This window comes from Marmota flaviventris, chromosome 18 (genome assembly GCF_047511675.1).
Source record: "Marmota flaviventris isolate mMarFla1 chromosome 18, mMarFla1.hap1, whole genome shotgun sequence".
NCBI classification, from domain to species: domain Eukaryota; kingdom Metazoa; phylum Chordata; class Mammalia; order Rodentia; family Sciuridae; genus Marmota; species Marmota flaviventris.
Window position 1 is genome coordinate 10,159,594 of NC_092515.1, and position 22,920 is coordinate 10,182,513.

The 22,920-nt window shown below is 52.6% G+C and overlaps 2 protein-coding genes across 5 annotated transcripts; one reads left to right on the plus strand and one right to left on the minus strand.

Annotated features, from left to right (window-relative positions):
* The first annotated feature begins 331 nt into the window (after positions 1–331).
* Positions 332–4,382, plus strand: Six5 (SIX homeobox 5). Of its 4 annotated transcripts, none has more exons than XM_071604601.1 (4): positions 332–1,200; positions 2,088–2,637; positions 2,749–2,890; positions 3,122–4,382. In XM_071604601.1, the coding sequence occupies exons 1-4, from the start codon at positions 404–406 to the stop codon at positions 3,727–3,729; spliced, it is 2,097 nt and encodes a 698-aa protein (XP_071460702.1). In that variant the 5' UTR covers positions 332–403; the 3' UTR covers positions 3,730–4,382. The 4 variants fall into 4 exon arrangements, with proteins under 4 accessions (XP_071460702.1, XP_071460703.1, XP_071460704.1 ...); XM_071604602.1 differs by having other exon boundaries at positions 2,088–2,250; positions 2,713–2,890; XM_071604603.1 differs by having other exon boundaries at positions 2,088–2,250; positions 2,731–2,890.
* Positions 4,383–5,057: 675 nt separating this feature from the next.
* Meiosin (meiosis initiator) lies at positions 5,058–20,190 on the minus strand. The gene is made up of 14 exons (XM_027945788.2): positions 20,180–20,190; positions 18,617–18,707; positions 13,846–13,957; positions 11,964–12,095; positions 10,780–11,025; positions 9,656–9,764; positions 8,863–8,963; positions 8,273–8,428; positions 7,997–7,999; positions 7,842–7,915; positions 6,969–7,133; positions 6,653–6,897; positions 5,823–5,912; positions 5,058–5,226 (listed from the first exon to the last, which is right to left on the minus strand). Exons 1-14 carry the CDS (start codon positions 20,188–20,190, stop codon positions 5,058–5,060), a joined length of 1,704 nt encoding a protein of 567 aa, XP_027801589.1.
* Positions 20,191–22,920: the final 2,730 nt, after the last annotated feature.

The following is a 22,920-nucleotide window of genomic DNA, read 5'->3' on the forward strand; positions in this document are numbered from 1 at the left end:
AGGACCCTGGAGACGGAGGCGTGCAGAAGCTCAGTCTCCGGACGGAGGTGGCTTCGCGCCCTTAGCTCTCCTGGACGGACCGTTACCTTCTCTGTTGTCCCGATGGGGAAATTGAGGCCCTGAGCCAGAGGCACACGCTGGGGGCGGGGGGGGGGGACAAAAAGCGCGGCCAGAGGCGGAGGGAAAACAAAGGGAGAATCACGGACAGGCGGAGACCGGGACGGACACACAGAGACAGAGACCCAAGTGTAGATCTGGGGTCTGGCATTCGGGGGGCAGGGGGGGTGTGGCGAGAAGATCGGGAAGCGCTAGGCGGGGGCAGAAAGAGGGGACGGGCGGGGGAGGGGGCTGGTGGAAACCCGAGGGAGGAGAAGGAGGGAGGAACTTCCCAAAGTTGCAAAACATGGCTACCTTGCCTGCCGAGCCGAGCGCGGGGCCGGCGGCCGGTGGGGAGGCTGTGGCGGCGGCAACCGAAGAGGAGGAGGAAGAAGCGCGCCAGCTCCTGCAGACTTTGCAGGCAGCCGAGGGTGAGGCGGCGGCGGCGGCCGGGGCCGGGGCGGGCGAAGCGGCTGCGGGAGCGGAGGACTCGGGGTCCCCGGGAGTCCCTGGGTCACCCCCGGAGGCCGCTGCCGAACCGTCCACGGGCCTCCGCTTCTCGCCGGAGCAGGTGGCGTGCGTTTGTGAGGCGCTGCTACAGGCGGGCCACGCTGGTCGCTTGAGCCGCTTCCTAGGCGCACTGCCCCCGGCTGAGCGCCTACGTGGCAGCGACCCGGTGTTGCGCGCACGGGCCTTGGTGGCCTTCCAGCGGGGCGAGTACGCCGAACTCTACCGGTTACTGGAGAGCCGCCCCTTCCCCGCCGCCCACCACGCCTTCCTGCAGGACCTTTACCTGCGCGCGCGCTACCAGGAGGCCGAGCGAGCCCGCGGCCGCGCGCTGGGCGCAGTGGACAAATACCGGCTGCGCAAGAAGTTCCCGCTGCCGAAGACCATCTGGGACGGCGAGGAGACCGTCTACTGCTTCAAGGAGCGCTCCCGCGCCGCGCTCAAGGCCTGCTACCGCGGCAACCGCTACCCAACGCCGGACGAGAAGCGCCGCCTGGCCACGCTCACCGGTCTCTCGCTCACGCAGGTCAGCAACTGGTTCAAAAACCGGCGACAGCGCGACCGGACCGGGACCGGCGGCGGCGCGCCCTGCAAGAGGTGAGGGGATCCGGGAGACGCAAGTCCCCCTTTCCCGAGAACACCAGCCTCCAACTCCCCGTGCCCACTGCTGGAGCCTCGGCGCCGGGCTTCTTGGAACTTCCCGCTCACATACTTAGGCCTCCGAGATGCGTAGGGACTAAGCGTGGATGGATCAGGCCCACGTCCTCGTTCCTCTCCTCCGGGGACCTCGAGCGGAGGCCCGGAGACCTCTTCTTCCCGCTGCTGCACTCAGAGTTCCAAATCAAACCCCCCTGTGTTCGGGATCTCTGTGGGGCAAACAGTGCCAAAATAGGGGCCTCTAAAGGGGGTGGGGGAGGGGCCCTTGCCCACCCTACCCCGGGTAGGGGTGGCTTTCTGGGCGCTTTCGCAGCCCGGCCCTTCCCTGACCGTTACTCTTACCCACCCCCACGCCCCCTCCAGCCTGAACAGCATGGTCCGGCCCCTGCCTTTGTTGTGAAACGTGAACCTTCCCCGGCTCCGGTTTCCCTGTAACCCAAGCCCTTCCCCTCCCACCCCGCGCGCACCCGGCCTCGCTCTCCTCTGACGCCTCTTGGGAGGGACGCTGGGAACTGTGCAGGCAACTGCCTCCTCACTGTCCAGGCCACGCGTCTGCCTACCCAGGGGACTTGGGGGAAGCCCTGGTGCACAGCCCTGCCCAGAGGCAAACGCCCGGAAAGCAGGCTGTTCTTCAGGTTGCTCCAGTTAGCTTTCCCGCGGTGGTGGCTACCAACGCAGGGTCCTTGGGTGGCCTTGGGATGATCTATGACCCCTGAAATAGTCCACAAAAGCTGGGGCTGGGGCAGGTCGGGAAGCAGGGGTCAGGCCCTGCTCCTGAGAGAATCCCGCCCTCAGGGATCACAGCTAACCACCCTTTCTCCCTCCAGCGAGTCTGATGGGAACCCCACTACTGAGGATGAGTCCAGCCGAAGTCCTGAGGACCTGGAGAGAGGGATGGCCCCAGTGGCTGCCGAGGCTCCCACCCAGAGCTCCATCTTCCTGGCAGGGGCCACCCCTCCCACTCCGTGTCCCGCCTCCCCCTCCATCCTGGTAAATGGGAGCTTCCTGGCTGCCAGCAGCTCCCCAGCAGTTCTCCTCAATGGCAGTCCTGTCATCATCAACAGCCTGGCTCTGGGAGAGGCCTCCAGCCTGGGGCCCCTACTGCTCACAGGAGGAGGGGGTGCCCCTCTACCACAGCCCAGTCCCCAGGGGACCAGTGAGGCCAAGACCTCCCTTGTCATGGACCCTCAGACTGGGGAGATTCGCCTGGAGGAGGCTCAGTCTGAGGCCCTTGAGACCAAAGGAGCCCAGGTGGCTGCTTCGGGGTCAGCTGGAGAGGACATGGCAGGGCCCCTGCCCCAAGTGGTACCTGGCCCCCCACCAGCTGCATCCTTCCCTCTGCCTCCAGGACCGGTGCCCACTGTGGCTGCCCCCCAGGTGGTGCCACTCTCCCCACCCCCCGGGTACCCCTCGGGCCTGGGGCCCAACTCCCCACTATTGAACTTGCCCCAGGTGGTGCCTACCTCCCAGGTGGTGACCCTGCCCCAGGCTGTGGGGCCATTGCAGCTGTTGGCAGCTGGACCGGGCAGCCCTGTGAAGGTGGCAGCTGCAGCAGGACCTGCCAATGTACACCTGATCAACTCCGGGGTGGGCGTGACTGCCTTGCAGCTGCCTTCAGCCACCGCCCCAGGTACTCCCTCCTGCCTCCCTACGGCCTGGATGCAGCTTGGGGTAGGGATGTCACTGGGTTCTGGGAGGAGGAAGCATCTCATCCCTGGTGTTTCCCTGTGCCCTCTGCCAGTGTGCCCCAAAGTTTTTGCCACACATCCTGAGGGAGCCATTTGCCTGCCCTCCAGCAGCTTCATCTCTACATTCTCTTGGTCAGCTGCTTCCAACTCTTACCTATTTCCTCTCCCCACAGGAAACTTCCTCCTGGCCAACCCTGTGTCTGGCAGCCCCATTGTCACAGGTGTGGCCGTGCAGCAGGGCAAGATCATCCTCACAGCCACCTTCCCCACCAGCATGCTGGTCTCCCAGGTCTTGCCACCGGCCCCCGGCCTGGCCCTACCGGTGAAGTCAGAGGCAGCCATCTCAGTGCCTGAAGGAGCCCTCCCAGTGGCCCCCAGTCCCGCCCTCCCAGAGGCCCACAGCCTGAGCACACTTTCTGCACAGCAGCCAACACCACCCACTGTGGCCACCTCTGCAGCCAGTCTGCCCTTCTCCCCGGACTCTGGCCTCCTGCCCAGCTTCCCAGCACCCCCGCCAGAGGGTCTGATGCTGTCACCTGCAGCTGTGCCAGTTTGGCCGGCAGGGCTAGAGCTGAACACAGGAACAGAGGGGCTGCTAGATGCAGAAAAAGGGCTGGGAACACAGGTTCCTCACACCGTGCTGAGGCTGCCAGATCCTGACCCTGAGGGGCTGCTACTGGGGACCACGACAGGGGCTGAAGTTGATGAGGGGCTGGAAGCTGAGGCCAAGGTCCTGACCCAGCTACAGTCGGTGCCTGTGGAAGAGCCCTTGGAACTGTAACCCGCTCAGCTTCATCACTTCTTCTGACAATGGTGCTCAAGATGCAGGGACAGTGCCTGGGTTGGCAGTCTGGGGATCCTACACACACTACATCCCTCCAGCCTGGGTGGCCTCTCCAAGTCCTAGAGGTGCCAGGGAACACGCTATCCACTCCCTGTCTAGGATTCTGTCCCTCTCTGCACGGGAGGCCTCTGTTACAGCCCTCTCCTTGCTGTCCTGCCGTATGTATGGGGAATTTGGGGGCCTGATGCAGGCTCTGCTCTCCTCCACCTGGTACTAGCTGTGAGCTGAAGACCCTGCGGAATGGCCAGATCTCCTGCTCCCTCTTCTCCCTAACACACTATTAATAGCTCCACTGATACCCCGTGTTCTCAGAATGCTTGGAATCCGAGGGTGGAGGACAAAGTTTTGGGCCCAGAGACTGATGGACCCTTCCCCATGCTTCTCCCTTCTTGCTAAGAAGGGGTGCAGGTGTAGGCAGAGTGGGGTCTCCCCTTCACTCCTCTGGACTAAAGCCACATCACCTCTAGCCCCAGACCAAAGATTCCCTTGTCCCCGGGGCAACCCTGACCCTTGTGTCTAGTTTGTATCCTAAATCTTTATTTTTCTAGGATATGTTATGCCTCCATTTCAATTAAAATAAAGTTAACAGAACCACCAGGGCTGTGGGTCACCTTCCAAACAACTTGCCCAAAGGACAACTGAACAGCAGCAGCCCTGCCTGAGAACCTGGCTCTCTGACCATGCTTCCTAAGAAGGGGGCTTGAGTCCAGGCTCATGGGCTGAGGAAGGTGTGGGCAGCGAGGTGACTTTCAAACTGTAGGCCCTGACATGGCAGGCCTCCAGAGCTGGGTGGGAGGACCACCCAGGGCCAAAGAAGCAGGGAGACACCAGAAGGCCTACCCTGTTTCCTTTGCTGGCAACAAGGATTCCACTTGCTTTTATTTGGTTTAAAACAATAAATAGTCTATAAATAGAACGGGGCAGGGAGGGGCGAATTGAGCATGAACAGGTTGAAACCATTTGATTCTGGGGACAGGATGGGCAGAGTGGAGTCCCTGTTCTCCAGCATCACCTGCCTGCATTTCATCTAGGGTTTCTTTCCACCCTAAGGCTCCTCTAATAACCATGGGGTGGAAAGGGGGCTCAGTGTCTCAGGGGTCAATAAATACACCTCTTCCCCAGTCCCACGGGAGCTGGCCCAGGGACCCACAGTGGCAGGGGCTGAAGCTCAGAAGGGAACAGACGCCTCTTCACCACCGGCTCCTGGTTTCCGAGGAGTGCTGCAGAAGCTGGGGTGAGGGAGCTCGCCTAGGTGGACAGCCCTCTCACTGGGGGTGAAGAGGCGGCAGGGGGGGCAGGTCTGGGTTGCTGTGTGCCTTCTCCGCCAGCAGCTGGTAGAAAGGCTTGGGGGTCTCCCAGTCCTCGTCCTCACTGCTGGAGTTCTCCTGCTTCACAATGCGGTTATGCTGGCGGCTGAACCTGCGGGCCTTGATGCTGGGGGGAGAGGTGGCAGCGGGGCAGGTTCCTCTCTCACCTCCCACCATCGCTGTCCCACCCCTGGTCCTCCAGCCCCAGCAGGGACCAAGGCCGAGGACAAGTGGGAGGCCAAGCCCTGGGTTCCAAGTCCCAGGCTAAGACGGGACGTGGCCAAGGGTCCCTTGCTGGAACCCCACACTCCAAGGGGCTTTGGGGTGTGAGAAACTTCGTGTTGAGGAGTGTTCCAGGGACCACTTCAGAGGTGGCCAGTGACAGCTATCCGGAGTTGGTGGAGAAGACAGGTTTCGGGGAGGCGGGGATCAGAGGCAGGAGGGAGGAGGCCAAGCAGCAGGAATTGAAAGCCAGGTTCTGAGAGCTCCGGGTGGCAGAGCTGGGGAGAACCTCTAGCAGCAAGGTCCAAAACCCAGTGAAATCATCTGCTTTTCTGAGCTACTAGGTGACACCTCTCTCTGTCACCTCCAAGTCTTTCAGGAAAGACTCAGCTAAGTGAGCTCCCACCCTGTTCCAGCACCACAGGCTCCAGGCTCTGAACCCTAGAGGAAGGCTGGGACCTGCTGCTGGCTCCTCACAGGGTCTCTGGCAGGGCTTCTTACCAGTATGGTCTCCGCTCCTGCGGGGTCATCACCCGCCACAGCTGGGCCAGTTCCTTGGTGGCCGCTGTGGATGCAGTCCCAGGGCAGGCTCTGGAACAAGAGGGGCGGGAGGGGTGGTCAGGAGAGGCCTGTGGAGACCAGCAGTGCGGCCACACAGGGTCTCTGGCCCTCTCCCAGCCTCAGCTTTCCCATCAGTGCCCTCTCCCATCCCTGCAGCCCGCGGCCACCATCATACACCCTCCGGAACTGAGGTCAAAGAAGGGAAAGGCATTAAATAGCTGCTCCCAACTAAGAACCCAGTGTCCAGGAGAGTGAGGTGGTGACTACAGGCCAGCACCTAGACCTCCCTGTACAGGAACCCACTGTCCACTGTGGCTCAGGACACTCCCAGGCCCCGGCTTCACTCTGGCAAGCGGCCGGCTCAGCCTCCTCCCCACAGGGACTGCTGGGGGCAGACTGGACTTGAGCCAGAGCTCCCAGGTGTCCCTGTTCCCAGTATTCTGGAGAATGAAGCCAGCTCAGGAGAGCGGAGTTGGACAGCATCGTTCAGCCCTGGAACCAACCACATCTTAGGGCAGGCAACACTGGCCGCTTTTTGTTAAAGTTATATAAGCAAATTAATTTCTTTTTCTCCCCTCAAATTTGAGCTGGTTTCACTGCACACAGTTGAAAGGACCAGATCAGTGCGACAGGGTGGGGAAGAACTGTGGCCGTGGAGGGGCTGGTGGGTCCTAGGAAAGGGCAAGTAACTCTCACAAGTGGGAGCCACACAACCTAGAGGCAGAGTGAAATCAGGGACCTACCAGGGGCTGCCGGGGACCCTCACCCACCTAATGTACTGCTTCCGGTTCATCCTGCAGAACATGATGAAGCCATTCACACACTTTTTCTTCATCTGGGTAGGACATGGGGCTTTCTTGCTCTCCTTGGGCTTCGAAGGGCCCTTGCTGGTCCGGCCCTTCCTGCTCTTTCTCCCACCTATGGGCAGGGTTGAGGCCCTCCGGGTGGGGGTCCATGTATAGTCGTCATCCTCATCACTAGAGGACTGCAAGCCCTCAGGGTCGACCTGCATGTCCTGGACAGAGAAGAGTGGTAAGTGCCAGGGCAAGAGAAACCCACCCGCCTTCCGCAGATGCCAGCCCTCACCTCTTCCTGCCCCCACAGGGACTCCAAGTCGCTCTCCTCAGTGCTGGGGCTGGACTGCACCTTGCTGGCCTCACTCAAAGAGAGGTAGCAGTGGTCCAGTGAGACCGAGGACTGGCACAGGCTGTGGGAGTCAGAGGGCGCTTCAGGTGCCTCTAGAGGTACGCTCTGGGCCATGATGAGGGAGAAAGATGGTTGGGGTGGGGGCTGGGATCACCCTCCACTCACTGATTTCCCAGGACAGAATGCAAGCAGCCTCACAGTCTCCACAGCCTCGGGACACTCAGGCACACACTCCCAAGTTCCCATAGCAGGCTAAGTGGGGCAGGAATGGCTGGGGCGACTTGTTTCCTCCTATCCTGGGGCAGTGTCGCCTCCACCCCATCAGCGTACTAGTGGCCTAGAGGCTGTGGTGCTCTGGGAAGTCTGAACTTCTTTGAGCCTGGATCTCATCTACACGACAGGGGTAGCAATACAGGCCTTGCAGGGCTGGGAAGAACCTCCCACAGCGCCCGGCACTAGCTAGGAGCTAACGGCATGTTTCTGCCACCAACTCAGGTACTCATTGAGGCAACACTGGAGGAATCATCTGTGGAGGACTAGAGCTGCCTCTCCATTAGCACTGACCTTCTGTAGCAGAGGTGCTGCCCTGGTTGGCCCAGGGCCCAGGAGGGCTGCAGTCCTGGGATTGGTCTCTACTCAAACTGAGAATTCCTGGGCCACTCTCTGGGTTCAGGTTTTTTCTCACCCATCAAACAAAGTCAGGAGCCCCCTACTTGGTAGATGGATGGGGGCAGGTGGCTGGGTGGCTAGAGGGCTGAGTCTGGGAATGGGTCGAGCAGGGAGGTGGGGTGACATATGGTGGGTGTCGCCTACCTTCTTTTGGGGTGCCTCAAGGGTACAGGCAGAAGGTCGAGACTCAGGCTCTAAGAGCACTTCTTCAAAGAGGCCTGTTGGTGGGGACACCACAGTGCTGGCTAGAACGGAAGTGCTTCTCCCACTGCACTGAGCCTCTTCCCTGCTGTCCCCACCAGCTGGAACCCCCTTGTCTGGCCTTCTCCTACCCCACGTCCAATTCCCCTCACAGGTCAGCTGCCGTGGGACCCCTCCAGCCCCAGGGCGGAGCATGTGGCTCCCTGATCAGGCTCCTGAGCCTTTCCCTCTCTTGTGCTGGGCTGTGGGTGCCTTGAGACAGGGCCTGGATGAGATAGGGCTCTGGGCGGCCAGAGTACGGCATAGGCCTGAGCACCTGGTGGGTGCCCCATGTTCTGAGTGACTGGAGCCTCAGTCTTGCCTTGGAGGCTCACCTTGGGTCAGGTACTCATTGCCATCCTCCAAGATCTGTTCTGGCAGCAATTTTCCCGGGGAGCTGAAGAGGGAAGGACTTAGTCCTAGGATCTCACTCGGGTGTCCTGTCACACTCCAATTATTGATTTGGGGAGGCCCCAAGGCCACTGGGCTCCCTAAAGAGGAAACACGGGGCTCAGTAATATGGTTGGAAATTGCCCTCCCCTCAACAGTAGAAGGCTTTGAGGAGATGGTGCCAGACACTGGGGCCAGGGGACTCGTTCCTGACTGGGCGTTCCTATAGAGGGGATTAAGAGACACAGTGCCTGGCATTATTTCAGGGATAGCAAAGGGAAAAAATCATCATAATGGGTCAGATTCAATAGACTGATATATCTACCTGCAGCTCTGTTAAGAAAGATTCTGAGGTAGTATCTGGACTCAAGGGAAAGAATGATAATTGATTAGCAATGTCTGTCCTAGCAACTAGCATCAGAGTGACAGCAGGAACAGTGCAGTCACCATCCCTGTTCTTAGCAGATCCCCATTCTCCTTCCCACTTTCCCCTGCCATAGAAATCATCAGAAGGAAGAGAGACAGTTTCAGTCACCATGAGGGCTGCCCTCTGGGGTCCAGGCAGGAAGCCACGGGTCAGCATCTGGGACTTCCTTGTCCACCTCCTCACTGGAATCACAGAAGACCAGCTTCTGCCTGTGACAGGTGGAATTAAGAGGCAAACACAGAGCCCTGAGCTGGGAACTGCTGTGTGACCCCTCCAGTGTCTCCTGTGGCTGGCTGTGTGCAGGTCCCAGGGAGCTCGGTCAGCTGAGCGCCCAGCCTCCAGGGGCTTCTAGGCCTATGAGGTGAGCTGGCGCCAGAGGAGCAACGCTGAGGGCAGTGGGAGGAGGACCTCAGTGAGAACTGAAGGACAGGCAGTGTCACAGGTGGGCCTGGGGAGTGGGCTGTCCATGAAGGGGGACCAGAATGAATGTAAAGCTCAGAGGCCGGGGCGTGGCGAGCATCCTCTTAGGTGTAAGAGTCAGGGTGAGGGCAGGAGATAAGGTCACAGAATGTCTCCAATGCCAGTTAAGATAACTGGGCTCTACCTGCTAGGCACCAAGGAAGGGTCAAGGCCAAGTTCTCTGTGTTAGAAAAGCTACTCAAGTGAAGATGGGCTGCAGGGGGAGACTGGAGGCAGAGAGGCCAGTGGGGAGGCTGTGGCCAGGTTCTGAGAGATGGAAGCCAGGCTCCAGAGAGCTCAGTGCAGTCAGCATAAAGCAGGCCCAGGGCAGTGCTCAGGAGAACTGGCAAAGGATGAACCCCGGCCTCGTTTCTTAGGACCCGTCACCATGCCAGCCCAAACTCCTCTGCCTTGCCCACCAGTGCCCTCAGAGTGCCCTCACCTGGAATAGGGGTGTATCCTGCTTAGGAAATGGATCCCTTCAGCCCCTCTCTGGGCCTCCAAAGCAGGGTCAGGCTCTCCATCCTGGGCACTGTTTGCACAACAGCAGCCTGGGGGGCAAATTAGGATGACTGCTTCTGTGGGTCGACATAGAGGATGGGGAGGAGCCAGGTTCTGCCACCCAACTTTCTGCTCCACCATCCTGACCAAAACCTTAGTCTATAGGACCTCTGTGTGAGGCTGGGGGTGCCCATGTCACCCTGAAGTTTCTTGAATCTCATATCCCTATCAGAAGCTGTAATGAGGATAAAATCCTTAAGTGGAACGACAATAATAACAAGCAAGGATGCAGTGCTTACTGTGGCCAGCCCTGTTTGAAGCACTTAAAATCCTTTTCAGTGATCCTTTGCTGGAGGACACCATTATTATACTATAGGTAAACTGAGGCACTGAGATATCGGGTAGCTTGCCAACATTGTAGTTAGCAAGAAGATCTGTGAAGCACTCCCTCAGCCCCGGGCTGGGTCAGATGCCTGCTCTGGGGCCAACAGCCTCCTGGGAAACCCAGGAAGTCTGGTCACTGTGGACCATCAGCATCTGGTGATGTGGGTGATTCCTTCAGTGGACTGTGACCTTAGTCCCTGATATGTCAGGAGCACTCTGCACATGTCCTGGCCCGGAGCAGGCACTCAGAATGGGGGCTACATGAATGAACAGAGGAACCAACTGCCCAAGGCCTTGCAGCCAGTATGAGGCTAGGCCTTGAGTTCAAATCCCCTCTCTCCACCCAGCTCTTTGCTAGATGCATCAGCAAGCCTATTTCAGTTGGTGGAGTGACAGGGCAATCACAAGAGACATTGTGGCTGCTTCAGGTGAGGTCTTCTCAGGATACCCTACCCTATCCCACTTCTGTGACCTGAAGCCTAACAGGAGGGTAGCCCTGATCTTCTCCCTCCCTTACCCACAATAGAGCCTGAAATGAGAAAGAAAACTGGGAACAAAACCATAAGCTCCGTGAGATGAGGGGCAGGGTCTACTCTGATCACCACTGTATCCCCAGCTACTCAGCAAGTCCCCAGCAAAGAGCCTATAAAGATGAAACTCATGGTGAGGAAAGAGACCAACTTGCGATGTCACCAAGGACGATGTTTTCAGCTATATCCAGCAACGTCAGCTGGGATCTTCCTCCTTCTCCATCGCCTTGAAATGAGGCAAATGCAGCTTTGAGGTCACACCAGGGGTCTGGGCATCTTGGAGGGGTGGTGATCCCCCCCACGTTTCCTTCTTTCTGGTCTGGGGACGTGGTCACCGTCTTCTCAGGTTTGTCTAGGGCCAGGGAACGGCGAGGTTTCTGGTCCCGGGTCTGACGTTCTGAGAATGCAGAGAGATGGGTGTCAGAGGACCCTGTGTGTGGGGAGTGTTCCCTGACTACCCCAGAATATGGCTCAGTTGGGGACCTCCTTTGCTCTGGGTTGACACCCTGTTTTAAAGCTGTGTATGGCTTGGTCACTCACCAGCCCTTCCAGGCATGCTCAGATACTCAAGCAGAGGTCACTTAGCCCAACCCCTACCTATATACCTTGCAAGCTCTTAAAAAACAAAAAGACACAGCTGCTCTGATGTTCCACCACAGACAGAGGGCACCCGATTCTCTAGGTAAAAAGCACAAGAATAGGATTTCTTTTTCTTTTCTTTTTTTTTTTTTTTTTGAAGCACCCCAGGTGATTTAGATGTATAGCCAGGGAGTCACCGATGAGATCCAACTTTTTTTTTTTGGCTCTACTAGGAATCCAACCCAAGGCCGTGGGTATGCCAGGCAAATACTGCACTATACCCCTGCCTCTCCGGCTCCCATTTTATAGTCATGGAAACTGAGTCCCACAAATGAGAAGGGGAGCAAGTGAGTAGCATGGCTGGGGCTGGCCCCAGGACACTGCCTCCCACATGTGGATCTTCCTGTCACTGCACACTCCCAAATTCTCTGGTCCAGAATGATTACCGAGTACAGGGCAATAAATAAAAACAGCAGCTGCGCTCCTTGGACCTGACCAGTGTCTCTCACATGAGCTCTGCTTGGGCAGAGTGCGTGCTTGTTCTCCCGTGGCAGGTGCTGTGTTTTTCAGTGAGGAAGCAGAGGTTTAGAGGAGAGTGGCCCACTCCAGGTCACTGAGCTTCTACTAGGAGGAGTGGGATCTGACCCTGGCATAGTTTGCTGAGCAGACCCCTGAGCAGGGCCATGGCAACCCTGGAGAGGGAGTCCTGTTCCATTGACCCCTGCCTTCTTGTTCTGCTCTGCTGACAGCTCATACCTGGTGCTCGAGTCAGCTTCTTCCGAGGTTTCCGGCAGGCCCCCCAAAGACGAGACTTCCGAGAGCACGGGGAGCTGGAGGGGGTTGAGTGTTTCCGCCTGGTTGGGCCCACAGCTGGGTTCCGACCCAGCCCTGCTGAGACAGAGAAGTGGACAGGTCAGATCCTAGTCCTCACTCTAGCATGTTTCCTGCTCTCTAGATGATGCTTCCTAACCCTGGGATAAGGCGGGCCCCCAGGCAGAACTCACATATGGAATTGTGATTTGCGCAGGCCCCAAGGCCACTGGGCTCCCTAAAGAGGAAACATGGGGCTCAGGGATGTGGTCAGAAATTGCCCTCCCCCCAACAGTAGAAGGCTTTGAGGAGATGGTGCCAGACACTGGAGCAAGGGGACTCGTCTGACTGAGTGTTCCTGTAGAGGGGATTAAGAGGCACAGTGCCTGGAAACCCAGATGTGGGAGGAAGCAGACCTGTCCTTAGTTGCACAGCCAGGAGGCAGAAGCACAGGGGCAAAGTCAGGTTCCCCAGGGCTGGCCAAGAGGATGAACAGACTCACCCCTTCCCAGATGCCTCTTCCCCACCCCAAACCTGTTCCTTCTCATCTTTCTCAATACAGTGAAGGTGCTACCACCCACCTGGGGTCGCCCTGGGCCTCTGCCTCTGGCCTCTCAAGTCTTCCTTATTATTAACATCTCCCAAGTTCACCCACTTCTGTCCACATTCCCAGCTACAGTGCTAGATTGGGCTTCATTGTCTTTTGTCCAGAGATATTCCTAAAACCATTTTCTCTGATATCCCTGATTCCAGTTTCTTCCTTCACAATCAGTCCTCTAGATGTCATGGACCCTGTTCTAGGACAAAACAAAACAAAAAATCTGCCAGGTGTGGCATTGTGTGTTTAGAATCCCAGCGACTTGGGAAGCTTAGGTAAAAGGATAGAGTGCCTGGGTAACAGACAGAGACTCCGTCTCTAAACCAAACCCCAAACCAAATCTGATCATGACTCCCTTGCCCAAAATCCTTCAGTAACTCTCATCGTCTTCATCTCTCTCTGTAGCTGTGTACCAGAAGCCCTTCAGGACCTCACCCCTGCTCCGCCAGCCCCTGGTGAGCCCCTCCAGCCTCATCTCCTGCCACCCTGCCTGAGTATCTCGCACTCCAGCAACACCAACAGCACTGGGCACCCTGCGCAACACTGGGTGGCCGCTGCTCCAGGTGCTATTTTTCTTTAAAGAAAATATATATATGTATATATGTATGTACACACACACACACACATATATATTTTAAGTATTTCTTTTTAGTTATAAGTGGACACAATACCTCTATGTTATTTATTTATCTTACATGGTGCTGAGGATCCAACCCAGTGCCTCCCGCATGCTGGGCAGTGCTCTGAGTGCTCTATGCTGAGCCCTAACCCCAGTCACCTGTTGTTTCTTCATATGTATTTAATCCCTATGACAAGCCAAGTGCTGGTGTGTCCTGTTCTGCAGAGGACGGGAACTGAAACACAGCAGGCTGAGGTCATGGAGACACACTTCAGTCCTGATCTAGCTCGGGATGCTACATGGTCCCTCCAATCACACTCACCACTTGCCTGTCCCCAAATGTCCCACATGGGCCTCCTCATGCCTTCACACTCTCACCCACATGGTTCCTTCTGTCTGGCAGGGCCCCCTTCTCCTGCTGTCCTTGGAAGCCCCTCCTCTAAGCCCCCACAGCATCTTGAACAACTTTCTGATGGCTTCCCCTCCATAAAGATGTGAGAGTCCAGGGCAGGGAGGGAGACTGGACTCATCTAAGTCACTCAATGTCCACAATGGCCAGGACAACATTTGGCCTGTAGCAAACACTAGGAAACATTGTCTGAACTGCTTACCCACAAGTCCACCTTCCCCATCGCTGGTGTGGAATTTGAGCAAGGCCTTGGCCTCATCGATGCTTCTTTGGAGGTACTGAATGTAGTGCAGGACGTGAAGCAGAATCTCCTTCTGCCCCCAAAAGAAAGACAGGGTTGAGCACAAGAGCCAGGACTCAGGAAAACGTGAGGCTGCTGGGAACCAGAGACAGGCAGGCCTCAGGCCCCTACTTCCCACCTCTCCCAAGCAATGCCTCAGTCCTCCAACTGTTCCTGCTCTACTGTTAAGACCTCATCGAGGCTCAGTGAGGTGGCAGGGGGTGGGGTGGGGTGTCACCTGAGGAAACAGGCTTAGAATGCCAAAGGGATCTGGAGAAACGAGGTAGAAAAGCTAGAATCTGAACTCAGGTCTGCCTGCCTCCTGGTTGTTTTTCAGCACGTACAGCTCAGCTTCTGGCCCCTGGCTCTTTGCTCATGCTGTATTTCCGGTCTGCAAATCCTCCTCTTTTCCCCCATGAACTCCTCACCTCTATCTCCTCTTCTGGTTCTCGGCAGCATGCCCGCCCTCCTGACCCCTCTCACCCAGGCTGGCTCAGCTGCCCTCCTCAGCACTCTTGTAACACCCTGGGCCAATTTCAACCAGGGTACTTGCAACGCTGTTTTATAATTATCTGTTGACATGTCCTTCACTTCCACTGACCTTGAACTACTTGATGGTGAAATTGTGGGCTAATTTATTTCTGTATCCCAAGCATATAGCCAGGGACTATCAGAGGAATGGAACCTCCCGCCAAGAGGATGCCTCCTGCCCAGTGGGTAGGCATCGCCCATCCAGTTACCTACTGCCTCCTGAGTTGATATGGGATACAGAGCTAGAAGAGGTATGTCAGGGTAAGCTAGACATGTTTTGTTTGCCTTCATGGAATTTACAGTCTAGTGAGGGCAACAGACCCTAATCAACTCACAAATCATTCAAAATTACCAACTATATAATAAGCATTATGAATAAAAGACCACAAACAAAGGATCCCAAAATTAGGGTGTCTGGAAAGGCCTCTTTGAGGAGGTAGCATTTAAACAGGCCTAAAGAGTAGAGGGAGGGCTAGGGATATAGCTCAGTTGGTGGTAGAGTGCTTCCCTCGCATGCACAGAGCCCTGGGTTGAATCCCCAGCACTACACACACACACACACAAAAAAAAAAAAAAAGAGTAGAAGGAGTTATTTGGGTGATAAGGTGAGGGAAGTTCACCAGTTTTGAATCAAACTGGATCCACAGAATAATAAAAAATCAGAAATAAACTCTCAAACTACAAATAAGGAAACAGGGTCTCATGAGGGGGTTTACATGAAAGTATTCCATAAAATACAATATAGACAGTCAGTGAAATGATTTAGTAGTATCCAAAGAAGGATGCTATAACAGAACTATATAATCTAAGAAATACGTGTGACATAGCCAAGAGAACATTGGTTTTAAAACCTGGATCCAAACTACCACTTGGTTGTGCATTAAAAACAGGTCATTTTATGTACTTCACCAAGTTTTGATTTTCTCATCTGTGCAATGGAAATGAGGATATTCAGCTGGGCTCTAAGGACTGCCATTAGTCTAAATAATTAGAAAACAGGGTGGTGGTGCCTCCCTGTAATCCCAGTGTCTCAGGAGGCTAAAGCAGGAGCATCACAAGTTCAAGGCCAGCCTCTTTGTGAGACCCTCCCTCAAAATAAAAAAAAAACTAAAAGGGCTTGGTATGTAGTTCAGAGGTTTAATCCCCAGTACCAAAAAAAAAAAAAAAAGTAAACAATTGGTGAATGTAAAATTGTCCAGCACAGGGTGTGATACATTGATTGCCTAATAAATGCTTGGTTGAAGACTGAATGAGATCACCTTTACCAGGTTTCCTAGGGATTTAAAAATATATATATTGCTAGACAGTGGATTTTTTCCAAGAGCTGATACTGTCTTTTTTAATTTATTCCTTCTAATAACAGGATTGGCACAAAATTAAGTCTTTGTTAACTGTCAAGTAACTTATAAATGTTACTTGTTACAACTAGTCTAAAGGTTGTATTCAGAAAGCAATTGAGAATCACCCAGGATTCAGCAGAAGCTCCTATTTGATAACTGGGGAGGGTGGCCTTGGCTGCTGCCCCTGAGGTTTGAATCCCAGGGACCTTATCACTATCTCAACATATGGCATTGATTCAGCCATTCAATAGACATCCACTGAGCTCTCTGTGACAGCAGGGTTGAAGCACAGGGCTTTGGAATGACATTTCTCTCATTGCCCCGCTGTGTGCCTCTGGGCAGCGTGACCCCTCTGCACGTCAGTTTCCTTAAACCAAAGTGAGCCTAACCATACATCTCTCCCAAGCCTTGTGGGACAATTAAATGAGGATTCGAATCTAAGATGCTTAGCAGTCAAGATCTGGCATCTGGAACTCTCAGTAAGTTGGGAGCAGCTGCTCCTGCTCTCTGCTCTAGGCAGGGCCCTGGGGGTCCTAGAGACCCTGGGGGGTAGAGATTTTTCCCTTATGGGATATGCACTGGCATAACTCTCCATCTAAAGGAGTCAGAAACAAGGAAATGCTCATGGTACTATGCTGAGGACTACATGGGGTAGGGGGCAATTAATCAGCCACAGTGGTGTGGAAGGACACCACAAACCTCCAGTCTTAAACACAGGGAAGCCACACCTAATAGTTCATGAGCAGTCACACAGCCCTGGGACTGGCTATGGTGTCTTCACACAGAGACAAGTTTGACCATGAGATGCTGGGCACTGACTGGGAATTGAATTTGCAATCTGACCCCCAAACCTCCTGTCTTAAATGTTCCCCCTTTCAATGCTGCCCCTGCCCCCACTCTGGGACACCCAAGACAGAGTCCCAGGCATTGTCTGCACTGGGATACAGGTAATACAAGGAGCAAGGGAACCAGGGCTGAACTTCAGGAGGGTGAAGACAGGGAAGAAAGATTCCTGACACAGCAGAGGATAAATGGTGAACAAAGTATTCTGAAACCTTGGAAGAATTCCAAGAGATGTGGTCATCTGGTCAGTTACGAAATGTTGCCCGTCCCCTGACTAGTCTGTCATTCCTCAAGGGAAGTGGACTGTGTCTTTATTGTCTTTAGCTCCCTAAGAGCCTCAAACACACCTCTGCACATCAAATATGCAAATACTCGACAGAGGAAACAATTCCTCAAATAGTTCACATAAGAATTCCAAAGAGGGCTGGGGATGTGGCTGAAGTGGTAGCGCGCTCGCCTGGCATGCGTGCGGCCCGGGTTCGATCCTCAGCACCACATACAAACAAAGATGTTGTGTCCGCCGATAACTAAAAAATAAATATTAAAAAAAAAAAAAAGAATTCCAAAGATATCCACATTCTAGTCTCCAGCACCTATGGATGTGCTATGTGCTGCCTGATATGGCAAAGGGGACTCCGCCGATGTGAGTTAAAGATCTCAAGATGGAGATTACTCTGGAGCATCCAGGTGTGCCCAATGGAATCACAATGGCTTTATAAGAGGGAAACAGTGGGGGTGGGGGCAGGGAACAAAGGCAGAGAAGGTGATATGGCAACAGAAGCAGTAAGAGAGGGGAGAACTTTGAAGATGCGAAGCTGCTTGCTAGCCTGGGCCCTCATGAGCCAGGGAGCGTAGGTGACCTCTAGAAGCTGGCAAAGGGAAAGGCAGTGGACAGTCCCCTGGAGCCTCTCAGAGGAACCAACCCCACAGACACCTTGACTCTAGACCAGTATGTCTGATTTGGGACATCCTACCTCCAGTCTATAAGAGAATAAGTTTGTGTCTCTTAAGTCACTAATTTTGGGGTGATTTTTTGGTAGCCCTAGGAAACTCATAAAAGCACCTACTGTTGAGAGAGATTTAAGAGGAAGATTCAACATGACCTGTGGTTGATGACATGTGGTGGGCAGGGAAAAGCCCAGGTTTGGGGTCAGGCAAATCTCTCCAAGACACCCACTCCTCTGAACCTCTGCAAAGACAAGTCGCACATTCCAGTTAGGATCAGTTATTCCTGTGTTCAAATCTTCATCTTCCTGACAGACTCTGAGTTCCCAGAGAAGAACTGGGTCTCAAATTTCTTTGCCTCCCTTGTTGTAACCAGAACAGCTTCTGGCACCCAACAATATTTCCAAAAATGGCTGACGAATGAATGAGTACATGAGTGAATGAGAGGAACTAAAGCAAGAAAACGTCATATCAAGCCTTCAAGATCTCTGAGTCTCATATTAGGCTATTCCCCCTGGGAGCAAGGTGTTAGCTTGGCACTATGTACATTTATTGAGGAGCCTATGGGGACATCCTGGGAAACCACACCCAGTCCTACCTCACAGATCCCAAAACAAGAGACTTGAAGAGGGAACTGATATTTATTCAGGGTATGCAACGTGCAGAACCTGTCACAAGTATTATGTCCTTTTGGCCTCATGATATCTCTGGGTAGCGGTAGTTATATTTCCTTGTTTTAAGCCAAGAAACTCAGGAAACTGACCAGAGTTCTGCAGCTGTGAGCTGGGGGGGGGGGTGTCTCAAACCTCTGGCTGTTGGACTCCGTATTCTGTTCTTCCCTCCCAATTCCCCTGTCTCTTGCATAAAAGGACTGCCAGGCTTCTAGTCATGGGATCAGGACTCCTAGAAATTCCTTCAGAGAAGGACCATACCCATTCCAAGGCTGACACTGAAAGGGTCTGCTAGGTTTTCCCAGCTTACTGCTATCTGAAGACCTGTGTCCCCAGTCTGCCTCCTTTCCACCAGTCCCGCACCTTAGTGAGCTTCTTGGTGCCAGTCTTCGGGGCCACAGGTAGCAGCAATGCCAGCTCTTGCAGCTTGCTGGAGTGGTTTTTCTTCTGATTCCTGGTTTGGGACGAGAGCTGGATTTGGTTAGGACATCCAAAATTGAATTTGTAATCTGACCCCCAAATCTTCTGTCTTAAATGTTCCCCCTTTCAATGCTGCCCCTGCCCCCACTCTGGGACACCCAAGACAGAGTCCCAGGCATTGTCTGCACTTGTCATTCTCCCTTAACCCCTTGACCAGTTGGCCACCAAATGCTTCCCCTCCCTCCCTCCCTCCCCTTCTCTCCATCTTCATAGCCCCCCCCAAGTCCACCCTGATATCCTCCCGGGTCCCCCAGCCTCCTATCTGGCCTCTTCCATCCTACTCTCCGCTAGGGGCAGGGTGGGCTTTCCTGCTTCAAACTCCTCAATGTCATCCTGTTGTTAAGGATCAAGTTTAAACCCTTAACATGGCTCATAACACTCTTTCCACCCAGCACTGACCACTCTGGTCTCATCCTTCCTTTGACGCTCTCACATGAAATGATCCTGGTCCACAAGATGGGTGACATGCTGCTGCCAAGTTGCCCAGACCCTGTGCTCACCTGTCTCTAACCCCGCACAAGGCTTACAGCTGTGGGGAGCACCACCGTATCCCTAACACTAGACAGAGCCTGGCATATTGTGGGAATTCACTGCATATTGGATAAATGAATAATAAATAATGGCATGAAATAAGTTGACTCCTGGGAACCTGCAGAACTTAATTCCTGAATTCATGATTTACAATATACCCATGAACACAACCCTCCACCCCTCTTTCCTACCACATGAAGATACAGAGATGCTGGAGCCCCTCTCCCAAATTACACCACTGCCACTACCCATGCAACTCCTCTGGGGCTGCCCAAACACCTCAATGCCACCAATCATTGTCCTTCCTTCAGGGCTCACTTTAGTTGCTACCTCCCTTGCTTTCCTCCTCCACTCTAAATGTCCACAACACTTTGTGTCACCTACAGCATGGCCAAGACAAAAACCAACCAAACAAACAAACAAACAAAAACCTCCCTTGATTACTCATGGGGTTAGCTCCAGTTTGCACCGATATAAACTGATACCTCCTGTTGGCCAGGCCCTGTGCAGGATACCGTGGCAACGGGGGTAATGACTCAGGAAGCAGTGTATGATGTGGGAGAGGCACTCATCTTCCTAACCAAACAGCAAATTCCTAAAAGAATCTCTCTTTCATCCATTCATTCAGCAGTTACTTACTGAGCACCTACTTTGTGTCAGGAACTGTTATAAAAATACATAAAGTCCCTTCTTCTTGAGCTCACAGTATAGTCAGGGATAAAGTAATCAACCAAACTGTTACAAAACCAAACATAAAGTTGCAACAAGGACCAGACAAAGCTACATAATTTTCAAGGGGGAGCATTGCAAATGAAAAATGGGTCTTGTGCCAAAAATTAAGAATTTCATGATGGTAGAAAGCAAAGAATTAACCAATCATCCTGCCTTTCTAAAAGCAGGGTGCTAAGCAACTACCTAGGCGACATGTCCATGAAGTTGGCCTCCTGATGAGAATAAAGGAGAGGTGTTGTTTGGTGATATAGAAGTTTGCAATAGGGGGCTTTGACCTAATAAAGGAAGGGCTTGTAATAGGAGGATTTGCCTTGATCAACAAGGTCTTTCCTGAAGAAATAAACCTGACCAGAACCTGTTCTAAAGGACAAGTGGAAAGATACAGGTGAAGAGGGAAAGAAAACATTCCAAATAGAGGGAACGCGTGCAAAGGCCCTGTGGCAGGACAGAGCATTGGCAAACTTAAAGGAAATAAAACTGGCACGCCAGGAGCACAGAAAGCAAGGAGTACTATGGGATGAAACAAGGATAGAGAAGGAGGTAAAGGCTGGATGAGGCAGGGACTCAACTGTAGGTTCACAGTGAAAAGGAGTTCGCCTTTATCTTTAGACCAATCAGAAGCCATTTAAGGGCTTGACATCCTTTGATATCCTCCTCAAAATCTTTGTAAACACAAGAGGTCATATGGATTAGTCAACTAAATGAAAAAAAATAAATCAACTGGTCTCTAAATTATATCATATATATATATATATATATATACATACATACATATATATATAATTTGGGGGGTGGGTATTAGGGGCACTTAATCACTGAGTCACATCTCTAGCTCCTTTTATTTTGAGACAGAATCTCTCTAAATTGCTTAGGGCCTCAATAAATTGCTGAGGCTAGTTTTGAAATTACAATCCTCCTGCCTCAGGCTTCCTAGTAGCTGGGACTACCAGTGTGCTAGGGATTTCTTTTTCTTTTTTGCAGTGTTGGGGATGGAACCCAGGCTCTCACCCATGATTGGCAAGTGCTCTATCACTGAGCTAAACCCTATCCTCTTGGGATTGTTTTCTTGTGTTTGAAGCTAGGAATTGAACCTGGAGCCCTGCACAAGCTAAGCAAGCACTCTATCATTGAGCTACATTTCCCAGCCCAGGATTCCATTCTACTCGTGCTTGCCTAGCATGCACAAAGCCTTAGGTTCAATCCCCAGCAGTGTGAACACACACACATATAAAAAAGAAAAGAAAATGAAATTGGGCTTGGTACTTATTTTTTGCATACTACCTTTCTTCTGTCCTAGAGGGACTCCTGGAAGCCCAGAGAGAAACAATAACAATAACAATACAGGCATCAAGGAAGAAACAGCATCCAGGTCTACTTATGTTTAAGGTGTTACTTGTTCACATCTAAGAGGGTTTCAAATTAACCATAGTTCCTGATGGTTTATTCTGTATTTTGCAAAGACCTGGGAGAAGATTCTGGGCAAATGCAAAAGTTCTAGAAGAAAAATCAGGAGGGAGCAAGAGTGACTAGGAATCTCAAACTCTAGGCATCCCCTGGGCAGAAGTACTGAGTAGGTTCAACCTGGGCTCTGCTCTCAGGGGCCTCTGAGACTCATGTACTTCCTCCCAAGGCTGCCTTTCTCTTTGCTGGCTGCTTCTGGTTTTAGCCAATTTCTTTTCTCATAATCCTTGTAATTTTCACCCACTAACCATAGTTCTGCCCTTTGGGTCTACAGGGAACAGGTAAGCTCTAGCCATGCAAGGCCTTATTCTGTCTCTCTAAACTGCCACTATTTTCTCTTTGGGCCTTTAACATCCTTTTTGCCTGGAATATTCTCTTGCATTTTTGCATGGTGGGTTTCTTCTTTACCATTTAAGCATTTAGTTTAAATGTAACCTCCTCAGAGAGGCCTTTTGTGACCATCCAACCCAAATAAAATTCCTTTATCATTTATCACCATCTGATATATTACTTTTAAAATTATTTAGCCATTATATATAAACTCCAAGAAGGCAGGGATTTTTGTGTTTATTTCCTGTTATCCACCAGGCAAACTTATCCTTTAGTTGCAACAAGCACAATGCTGAAGGCCTGTGATGGTTTTAAGGACTCATGAAATGTTTTCATTTCTTCTAAAGTAGAAGAAAAAATAAATACAACCAAATCTGAATGGTATTTATCTTTATATCAATGCTATTGTTTGTTTGTTTGTTTTTTTTAGTGAAGGAAGAGGACTAAGAAGGCAAAATTTTAGCGACCATAATTCATAATACACCCCTGGCTGTATCCTCAGCTCCCAAAATAATGCCTGGCACTTAGTAGGTATCTCAATAAAAAAATTGTTGAACTAATAAATGCCACTTCTGTCCTGAGACAGCCTTTGCCCTTTTTGGGAGGAAAACACTGGGGATGAGACCCAGGGCTTTATATGCTAGGCAAGTGCTCTACCACTAGGATACATCTCCAGTCCTTTTTATTTTTTGGTACCAGGTATTGAGCCCAGGACTGCTTAACCACTGAGCTGCATTCCCAGCCCTTTTTATTATTTTTTATTTTGAGACAGGATCTTGCTAAGTTGCTTTAGGCCTTGCTAAATTGCTGAGACTGGCCTCACATTTGAAATCCCCCTGCCTTAGCCTCTTGTGCAGCCAGGAACCTCTCCATCTTTTGACATGGAAAATAACTAACACTTGAGTTTAGTCTTTGAGCTAATCAGCCTAAACACACCATAGTTTCCTTATGTTATGTAAGATGAGCTAGAAGGAGCTTCACAAAAGCCATCCAAACATCTCTAATTAGATTTGGAAAAACCAAATCCTGGGCTAGGGATGCAGCTCAGTGGTAAAGCACTTGCCTAGAATGTTTGAGCCCTGGGTTTATTCCCCAGCACTACCAAAACAACAACAACAACAAAAAAAAAGTCC

Coding starts and splice junctions, on each gene's coding strand:
- Six5 (XM_027945930.2), top strand. CDS start 404: ATGGCTACCTTGCCTGCCGAGCCGAGCGCGGGGCCGGCGGCCGGTGGG. Junction 1,201..2,087: donor GGCGGCGCGCCCTGCAAGAG/GTGAGGGGATCC, acceptor TTCTCCCTCCAG/CGAGTCTGATGGGAACCCCA. Junction 2,891..3,121: donor GCCTTCAGCCACCGCCCCAG/GTACTCCCTCCT, acceptor CTCTCCCCACAG/GAAACTTCCTCCTGGCCAAC.
- Meiosin (XM_027945788.2), bottom strand. Junction 13,958..18,616: donor GCACCAAGAAGCTCACTAAG/GTGCGGGACTGG, acceptor TTTTGGGGGCAG/AAGGAGATTCTGCTTCACGT. Junction 8,964..9,655: donor AGGATACACCCCTATTCCAG/GTGAGGGCACTC, acceptor CACCTGTCACAG/GCAGAAGCTGGTCTTCTGTG.